The 10,579-nt window shown below is 39.8% G+C and overlaps 1 protein-coding gene across 1 annotated transcript; it reads right to left on the bottom strand.

Annotated features, from left to right (window-relative positions):
- Nucleotides 1–1,712: 1,712 nt before the first annotated feature.
- syt5a (synaptotagmin Va) lies at nt 1,713–8,242 on the bottom strand. The gene is made up of 9 exons (XM_085405067.1): nt 7,897–8,242; nt 7,654–7,668; nt 7,020–7,198; nt 5,499–5,585; nt 5,254–5,421; nt 5,001–5,168; nt 4,779–4,896; nt 4,558–4,691; nt 1,713–2,849 (listed from the first exon to the last, which is right to left on the bottom strand). Exons 1-9 carry the CDS (start codon nt 8,042–8,044, stop codon nt 2,640–2,642), a joined length of 1,227 nt encoding a protein of 408 aa, XP_085261193.1. The 5' UTR covers nt 8,045–8,242; the 3' UTR covers nt 1,713–2,639.
- Between the last annotated feature and the right edge of the window lie 2,337 nt (nt 8,243–10,579).

Below are 10,579 nucleotides of genomic sequence, written 5' to 3'. Positions count from 1 at the left end.
TCTCTTCCACAGCATGTCTTTATCCTGTCTTCCTTCTCTCACCCCAACCGGTCGCAGCAGATGGCCCCGCCCCTCCCTGAGCCTGGTTCTGCCGGAGGTTTCTTCCTGTTAAAAGGGAGTTTTTCCTTCCCACTGTTGCCAAAGTGCTTGCTCATAGGGGTCATATGATTGTTGGGTTTTTCTCTGTATCTATTATTGTACGATCTGCTGTACAATATGAAGCACCTTGAGGCAACTGTTGTTGTGATTTGGCGCTATATAGACAAAATTGAATTGAATTGAAAAACCATTAATTTCACACCCGAGCCTCAACTCTCGCTGCCCGGTACCAAACAACCGGGCCGGGTTGGGGACCACTGTTGTGACGCATGCAGTACTCTTATCTCTAATTCCGCGAGAATAAACCCAAACTTCATTTTTTTGTAAACCTAACCATATAGATTTGGTCCCTAAACCCACTGAATAGTAAACCTAACACATGTAAACCAAACCAAGCAGTATGTGCAGCAGGATATGACCCCACCTGCTCTATTAACATTAGAATGTAACAGTTTTTACACACATCAGATCCAACTTTGTAATAAGCATCCACATTTAAAAACTGATCCTAAATATTGTAACTTTTCTCATTATCATTTTACTGTCTGTTAAGGGTAAAAGAAAAAGAATTAAAGTTTAATGAATACTTTTTCAAATTCAAACAAACACAAATTTTCTTTTGGATTCTTCCTCAAAACCTCAAAATGTTTTTTGTTGTTTTTCCTGCTCATCTGGCCGAAGGACCTGCAAGTTTATGGCATGTTGAGACATCCATCTGTCCGTCTGCAGTTAACTAGAATTGGTAAATGTCCAACAGTGTTGGTCTGAATTTAATTAAACTTACACATTCAGTTAATGTCCCTGCATCAGTACCAGCACATCCACTGATTTTCAAAATGAGTTAACACACTGATTATGGGCGATGTAAAATAAATAAATAAATAAAAAAAGACTAAGAAATGGTTTACAATAAAATGTGTCAGGTTAATACTCCTTGGTGTGAAGGGTTGTCTTGTATGGGCGATGGAGGGTGCATTTTCCTTTCCTGTGACACCCTGTGCCTCTCTCTAACGCCTCCCTCACATGTTTGGCTCATTGTGTGAGGCAAGGACTAAAAAGGACACAGTGTTAATCCAGTCTTTCACTCGCCTCATTGAATCAAAACACACACACACACACACACACACACACACACACACACACACACACACACACACACACACACACACACACACACACACACACACTGGGCAGAGAAATAGACTCCACTTTCAGTGCTGGTAATTTTAAGTTCAGTAAAACCTCTAATGTGCAGTATTATATGTTACATTTTTCAATCTGACACATAATAAATAAATACATTTGTCATTGTTTGGAAACATTTATTCAGCTATTTATTTACAGTCACATTATATGCAATGAAAATGAAAACATCTTTCTTTATACAGTTCTTTATACAGTTTATACACACAAACAGAGAAGGAACCACAAAGAGAAAGATAAATAAGAAGTAAAACATGGAACACTAGATACAACAAATTTCATCACTTTCATTGAAAAGTTTTACGTTGTGTTGAAAACAGGAGCCATGAAGATAAATTCATGGGACAAAATAAGGAATAGAAATTTGAGAAGAAGATTCACACATGAGCTCAGAGCTCCTCTGGTTTTTCCGTTTTGCTCCTCTGGGACGATACAACAACGAGAACTGACAGCCACAGGCTCGGTAGGCTAGTTTTTGCTATTTGGTCTATTTGTACTGTAAGAAACTAACAAAACCACATTTTTAACATTTTTAACTACTAAATGTTAACAGCAATATTTCACATTTCTCCTAAATTCTATAATGTTCAGCGCTTCAACCTCAGTCATTAGACCCAATGTTGTTGTATAAAACTTCATTAAACAGAACTTTGAGGCAGGAAATCTGCTAACAGATTAGCATCCTTGCACTTAAACCTGCTAGTGGCCATGCTAATGTAGTATAAGACTGGGCTGTTGCTGGTCATAAAAATCAATCGAAAAGCAGGAGAAGCAGGGTTTCTAGGAAATGTAGTAGTATTTTGGAGAACTCTATTAACCAGGCAGAGTACCAGAAAAGCAACGTTAACTGCTGCATAATTATACTAATACTAAAGAAGACAATCAGAATTAACCTGAAGACAGGATTTGACTACATAAGTCAGCATAAAGCTTAATGATAAAATGGTCAATAAATAACAAAGAGTAGGAGAGTTTTGCCTTGAAGCTCAGTTAAAATCTTAGATGATGCAGTTTTGTTAGTCCTCCAGCTTTATGGAAGCAAAAAGTTAAACTGTGTTGTGGCTCTTTAATTTATACTTTGTGAGCCATTCAGAGGAAGTGTGCAGTTAATATGTTAATATGTTTGTAAGCATCTCTATAGGATGCACTCAGTATAACACGCAGTCATACAATGACATCCCGAAGTTATGTTACAAAAGGAATTACGTTTAAAACTGAAATATGGTTAAAAATGCATCAAGTTATAAAACTCTACAGGCGTTTGGTTTATTATTGAAACAAACACCCTGCTATGCACACGATGCTGTACACATGTGTAAGTTACTATGTGAGCGTCTTTAGCGGATGGGGGCCTTCAGAGCAGCATCCACCTCCTCCTCGGGCAGCAGCGTATGCCACTGGGCCACAGGACGCCTAGGATTGGCCAGCATGTCTGACCAGTGGCGCAGCCCGACGCCTGAGGCGCCGTAGCCAATCCAGCACTTGCCGATGGCATCGTTGCTGCCCAGCTTGTCATAGTCATATACGGTGATCACCACCTGAAGTTTCTGTGTGAGGAGACAGATGAGGGTCAGGTGTGCACCTTTATTCCAAGTTGAGTGATGTTATTGTACAGCTTTTGAGTAAACTCAGGTTATGATGGTTGGTCAGGTTTAGCTACTGGGTAATGCAGACCTATGAAAAAGAAAGTTTTAACAGGACTCACTAGGTACGATCCATGATTCAGTGGCTTGTAGACTCACCTTTAGCAATAATTACTTAATTTTTAACCCACTCTTCAACAATCTTGCTTCAAGTCACTGAAGCTTGAGGGCTTTTGTTTGTGTACACCTCTCTTAAAGTCCTGCCACAGCATGTCGATCAGGTTGATACTGACTGGTCATTGCAACACCTTCATTCTTTTTCTTTTCAGCCATCCTGTTGTAGATTTGGATCATTGTCTTGTCGCGTCCCTCTGGAATACTTTGGTAGTACTTTCACATTTATAATTTAACCTCTTAACACCTAGTGTAAGCATCATCATCATCAGTGAGACGTCCTGCCCCCCCCCCCCAAAAAAAATACTTTTTAAGCAACAAATTGCAAAAATGCTCCATGTTGCAATTATGATACAAATTAAAACTATATGAAATAATATTTGTAATTTAACTTTTTTTCTTTTTAATTCTCAGACGGTTTGATAAACACTATTTTTTTATATTTAAATTATTACATGGTTCCAGCTTTAAAGGGTTGATACATGTAGTGACTGGTCTTCTGAGAAGGCTAAATCAAACGGATTCATTTGAAATTTAAACCTATATTATTTCAGTGTTTTCTCTGCTCAGTCTGCTGTAAAACTATATAACATACCGGGCATATGTGAACTTTGCAAATTATACAACATATTAAAACTGTGGCATGAGTATCATTAGAGGAAGTTGGGGCAAGACTAAAGGAAAATCTCTGCAAGAAGCACAAGATGAAATTTGATTTTAAAATTCTATTGTTTACTTATAAAATTTTAAACAATATGGCACCTGACTACTTAGCTGATCTCCTCTGTCTGTACAGCCCTCAGAGAGCACTAAGATCATCGGGCCAACTGCTCTTGGTGCAACCTAGGTCTCGGCTGAAGACCAGAGGAGACCGTGCCTTTGCCGTTGCTGCACCCAGGCTATGGAATACTCTCCCTCTTCATATTCGCGCGTCAGATTCCATTCAGTCTTTTAAATCACGTTTAAAAACGTATTTGTTTGATCTGGCATTTAAGGCGAATTAGGGTAATTTACATCTGGCTCTGTATTTAGATTATGTAATTATCTTATATTTTATATATTTGTAATTTATATTTTAGTGTGATTTTATTTGTACTGCGATTTTACTGGAAAGCACTTTGGTGTACTTCGGTCTTAAAAATGTGCTATATAAATAAATTTTGATTGATTGATTGATTGATGAAATCACAAAATCTATACGAGCTAGGTAAAAATGTTGCCTTTATTCTTTTGAGTTTCAAGAGCCAATCGAGAGGCAAACATGGGGGCACGTTTTCCAGATGTTTGTGTTTCTTCTCATTCAAACACAGTGCTGGAATTTTCAGCCTAAACCTGGCACAGCAGTATTTCTAACAGCCTCTGTTTCAGGCCTCCTAAAATAAAATAGTGCACAAGCTGAATGCAACCACAGGAAAAAACGTTGCACAATTTAAGCCCTGTCCATTGATGCAACTCTCTGGTCTAAATATGACGGGGTCAAACTGTGATGCATACAAACCTGGATCTGGGAGAACGGGATCTCGAAGCTGAAGCTCTCATTGAAGTAAGGATTCAGTGTGTTTTGCTTGACTGACGTCTTCTTCTTTTTGATTCGTTTGCCGTTGTGTTGAAGAACTACCTTAACGAAGGGATCTGAGAGAGAGACATGACATCAGGATAATCAGTTAGCAGAGCTCTCCAGAGTCTTTAACAAGCACAAGTACGAGTATGTGTGTTCACCTGACAGTCCTCCAACATCCATCTTCTTTAGATTCTTGGCTTCCATAATGTTAACCGTTAACTTTCCGGCAGTGGGGACATAACGAAGGGAAATACAGATATCACCGAGTTTCTCTTGCTGTCAGGAACAAAAAATAAACACAGGGATTTGGTTATCTTGCCCAAAACCGGTATGTACCATTAGATTTATCATGTTTCCAGGAGATGGAAAAACACCTTTACCTCCTCTTTTTCTCCTCCAACCAGATCCCGCCATTCATGTATTGGCTGGCCGAGGTCTATGGAGTTCATGGGGATCTTGATTTCACCGATGACATCATGTTTACCAAAACGGTCAAAGTCAAAAACTTGCAGCACCAAAGTCTGACCGCCCAGTTCACTGTAGGGTATCTGAAGAAGAAAATTATTAACAATGTTGAGTGATGAGGTGGTGCTCAGCGATTTAAAAATATAATATCATCAGTGTGATTCAAACCTTAAAGGTGAAGGTCTCATTAAACACAGGGCAGAGGTTCTTGCGCTGGACTTTGGTTTCAAATTTCTTTTTCTTGTCTGGCAACATGTAGACTTTGACGTAGGGGTCTGAGGTGCCGCCCATGTCCATGGCTGGGAGATCCTGAGCCTGGAGGATGCCAACTATCAGCTGCAAGAGGAGGGAGGAAACAGATGTTAGATGAAGGTCATAAAATCCTTCTTTTATTGGGTTAAATGTGTGTGTACCTGATTATCAGTGAAGTTATAATCCAGTGTGTACTCAAGTTTGCCAAGGGACTCTTTCTCCTCCTCCTCCTTCCCTTCCTCTCCTTCCTGGAAGACACAAATTGGATAGAAGTTAACACACCATGCCACACCATGATTCTGCAAAATGTCTAAAATATGGAAAAGAAAATGAACAAGGAAGGCTTAAATGTAAATATTTAAATATAATACTCTGGTTTGGAGTCTGTGTGAAAATATAACCCTTTGATGAAATAATCTATATTCTCCAGTGCCCAAAAGCAAAGTACTGGCAGTTCTGACTCCTTTTGTGTTTACCCTAGTGCACTGTGGCTGTTGTGTGCAGTTTAAGCAGTGATTTCAGCCATCACTAGTCTCAACCTGGATAAAGGCCAAACAGCTGTGAACAGTTAATCAGTGATTACAATCAGATAGAAAACCCAGAGCTGCAGCTAACTCCATCTGTTGACACGCAGAGGGTGGAGGATGTATGCAGCCATGGATCTTTCTTGATTCACATCCCAATAATAATAATTATACCTAATAACACCCTCATTTCCTAATTTTAAATTTGATACTGCAGCCAGCAGCTGATAGCTTAGCCACAAAATTGTAAAAAAAAAAGAAAAAAGAAAATCTACATTCTGCTACCATTTAGGATAAATTAGGCTAGCCTTGGGCCTTAGGCTTCCCTTTCTTTCTGTTCCTAATAGCTGCTTAGCATAAAAAGCTCTGCAAATGTGTGATAATATGTGGCAGTTAGGGTGAATGTTGCATAGCCTGTAGAGATCTGTGTCCCTCCATTGATACGCTTCCTCAGACAATCACTGACCCACCACCAAATTCGTCATGCTGAATAATGTTACAGGCATCACAATGCTCTCCACAGCTTCTGCAGACCATCTGTGGGGCATAGACGTCCGTGGTGGACCTGCCAGTTCTGGTCTTCTATTGCAAATAGAAATCAGGTTCACAGTGCCAGACAATAAGCAGAGGGCCCACTAGAGGCCCTGAGGCTACCCTCATGAAATCTGTTTTTGAGTGTTTGGTCACACACATTCACACCAGCTTCCAGCTGGATGTCATATCGTAGCTCAGGAAGTCTTCATCCCGTTCTTCTCGCACAAAGAAGCAGATTCTGGTCCTGCTGAATAAAAGATCCTCTAGAGTCTGATCCAGCTCTCCTAGAATATCTGTTTGTGTCCTGGAATCTCCTCCATGCCCTTGAGAGACAGCAAACTCGCTGACAGTGGAATATATTAATGTGGCATCCTGGAGGGGTTATATATTATATGTAGCCTCATGCTACCAGCGGTAACACTGACTGTAGCCAAATGCAAAACTAATAAAAGATAAGGGGTAAAAATCCTCCACGTGTAAAAACATTCCTGTTTTGGGGGTTGTCTCAATGTTGCCCCTCTACTGCACAACCCACAGTAAGGGAATTTTAGACCAAACTAAGCAGAGTTACCAAGTAGTGCAGGTTTTCTTCTTTTTGAAGAAAAGAAATTCCTCTTTTCTCACCTTTTTCTCCTCTCCCTCCTCTCCCTCCTTGTCCTTCTTCCTGCGTCCTCGTCCTCCCTTCCTCTCGCGGGCCTTCTTGGGCTTGCCCTTGTTGAAGCACTTCTTGTAGATGCAGAATCCCAGGCAGCCGACAAGAGCAAGGACCACAACCACAATGGCACCCACAGCCCACATGGGCACTGGAGAAAGGAGTGAGAGGAAGGGGAAATGTAGATTAGTGCTGCATAAAAAGAAAAGAGTGATCACACTGCACAGGTCAGAAAGTCAAACGCTTTTAAAGTGTTAATGTTAATGTGTCATCCAACATAATCAGCTCACAATATCATGGCTTCTTGGGCTTCCAACAGGTTTAGTGGCCCTCAGCCCTCTGACTGGTTTAAATCAAATTATTAGCACTCTTACTGTGAGCATTTATCTCAAAGCACTGCTGTTTCTAAGAAACGGTAGCTAGCTATACTGTAGATGAGTAAATAAACTTAAAGACTGACTCTATAAAATACTTGCTTTTAGGGTCAACATTTTATCAGTTGCCTTTTTTCATGTGTCTGCTGTTCCGCCCAGGATGAGTTGGAATAACCTTAAGAACGTGACTCTGTGCACAAACACAGCAGCATGAGATGTGAGATGAACTTACTCTTGAGTTTATGATCTTGGAGAGCAGGACAGAAAGGTCACAAGGCGAAGAAACGAGAGAAGACAAAATGGGAAAAATGAATGACAGGATGATGAGATGAAAGAGACTGAGATAGATACCCTGATCTGCTTTCTGATGCACAATTTCATCTAACATTTTCCTTAAGTTTACAATATGAAAGTTTGTGATTTTTTTCTTTTCAGCTTAAACTGTAACGTTATGTTTAGATAGCCGTGTGCTCACTTGGCAGATGTGTGAGCTCATTAAAGAACTTGTTCTTCATGCTGTTAAACTGGTGGTGGGAGACGGGTGGTGGAGGGGGTGGCCGCTCCTTCTCCTCCTCCTCAGCTGCCCGGCGGAGCCGCACTCCAGCCATGTTGACCAGTCGCATTGTTGCTCTGTAAAAAAAAAAAGGAAAGCAGACAAACAATAAATAACAGGATCCAAGCTGATCGTAAAGAAGACTTGACGGAGACAGCAGCGTGACGATAGGATTGCAAATCGGCAGATTTAGGAGACAGAAAACCAGAAGAGATGCATGTTCAGTCACAGTCAGTCCTTCTCTTTGTGTGTTGATACACCACTGCTGCTTGTCATTAAAGGGCATTTGTCTATGCATGCTTTCATTTTTCTCCTTCCCCTCATGCCCCTCCCTGAATCTGGTTCTGCGGGAGTTTTTCCTTTCCACTGTCATCAAGCGTTTGCTCTCTGGTTGTCGTTTTCCTTTTTACTTTGTAAAGCCTTATAATGTGCTTTCAGCTGGCATTTGCTGTGGATCAGCATTCACATATAAAAATATAAAAGCATATGAAAATTAAATTGATATGAAATGAATCAAATAAATTAAATTCATTGTTAAAAGTTAAATTAGAGTTTCCCTGCAACAGATTGGTGGCCTGTGCAGGGTGCACCCCGCCTCTCGCCGGGTGCACAGCAGTTCATTTGTATTTATATGGTTGATAAAATGGTTGTGATCAGGCAGCCACACATGTCCAGCAATGGTGGGCAGCTTTTGGGAACAATATTACAAATTGATTGTGGGGAGGTTAAAACCTCCACTAATTTTAGTCTTTAGATTAATTGGATTTTTTAATTTTACCTACACGATGCAACAGAATTACTACAAAGTGCAGTAAAGTAATAGCTCTTCTCACTGTTTCACTCTGATTTAAATGTGCCCTCATTTCATTCTGTCCTTTTTGACCTTTGACCTGGCTGTAATCCCTTTAATCCTCTCTCCATCGCCTCATTCTCATGCTCAAAGTGTGTGCTTAGTCTAAAGCATTGTGTTTTATCAGGTAAGTGAAATATTCAAACTCATTTGTGTGTAAGTGTCACTGTAACTTCATCCCTTTTACATAGACTGCTGTTGTGTAGTTTAATCTGTTATATTTGATAAGGTATTCACATATTTCATACATTGTGTTCAAACTAGATAACAAGTAAATGTATCTGTACGTTTTCTGAATGTATAATAATATAGTAGGAAACTGAATTACCCAGTAAAATCAGGTGCTTTTAGAGTTCCACATGTACAAGATTAATAGAACAATCAGCATATTCTAGACTACCTATGCAACAGTTTAAGGAGCCAATTTTTGATTGATATTTAATTTCATTATTTAGAGATTTTTTTAAGTAGCCCCTTTGTGGCCCCTACAATTTGTAGTGAAACTTAAAAAGGTAAAAGTTGTGCCTTCCTGCTTCACCCAAGACATTTCAAATCATGCAACTTTTCCTTTGAAGGCAAACAGTTGATGTTTCTGGTTTGTTTTGCACTTGTCACAGTTTGCGCATGTTTACATCAAAGTTAAGAGAACCCACTGTGCAAACTGGCAGTGACCACAGCAATTTGTTAGCGACCAAATCAATCAAATGAAGGTTTTTAACCAGGAAACTCCAGAACCAGTTACCTACCAGTTGGAGACTACACTTTTTTCCCTAGCAGCCAGACATTAACAGCTAACAGGACTAGGTCTGAATGAGTAAGGTCTGATTTATTTTCTCAAAGACATTTTTTCCAGGTTTTCTCAAATCCAAAAATTCACTTAATACAACCTGATGTTAAAGGCATACTTTTTTGGAGCGTTTGGCTAACAAGCTGTTATTTTGTGAACATCTCTGTTTGTCAGTCAGTAACACTTCCCGTTTCTGATTCTTGGTTTACACTAACACACTTCTAGTCCATTTGAAAGTGGCTACATTGTTTCATTTTCTACAATGTAACAACCTAATACAAATACATATTACTCATCCTACCTATGTAGCTGAGCAGATAAATAAGCTACATCATAGCAGACCACAAGGTTAGTTACTTTTAAACACACACAGGCCCCTCCCACGTCCCTCTGTCGCTGCACAGCACTGTAACAAGATTAATTGCCAAAGGTAATCCAAAAATCTCAGGCTTAACCAAATTAAGGACAGTTTGCCTCTCCGGGGTTCCTCCCCTTTCTCCGCCCACACTGTCACCACTTCTCCTTCACTCCTCCTCCCTCTGTTGTCTCCATCTGTCTGTGATTAGTCCTGATTTAGATACATGTCTCCCTGCTGATATGCACTACTGCACACGGAGAGGCTCATAGGCAACATATTTCAATAATGAGATCTGGTTCAGCTGGCAAGCTTTGTTACAATGACCCTTACAGCCCCCTGATTGTATAAGCAGAGGATTAGAGAGGGAGACCGAAGCATGTTTGTGTGTCTGTGTTTGTGCATGCAGATAGATACATAGAATAATTCACTGTATGTGTATTTTGAATGGATTTGCACACCGCACATTGCTGTTAACACTAAACTGCATCAAAAAGAGGTTAAAACATATTTACACACAAAAATATAAAAAACATGTGAGTCAAAGTAAAATACAATTAAATTATTTTAATTGCAAATAAATGAATGCTTCATTTTATGTTTTTACAGGATG

The sequence above is a fragment of the Rhamphochromis longiceps genome, linkage group LG4, assembly GCF_057381845.1.
Source record: "Rhamphochromis longiceps isolate RC_006_pf linkage group LG4, R_longiceps_female_GT1.1, whole genome shotgun sequence".
Taxonomy (NCBI): Eukaryota; Metazoa; Chordata; class Actinopteri; order Cichliformes; family Cichlidae; genus Rhamphochromis; species Rhamphochromis longiceps.
Note: the sequence above shows the minus strand (reverse complement) of the source record. Positions and strands in the feature narration are given on the sequence as shown.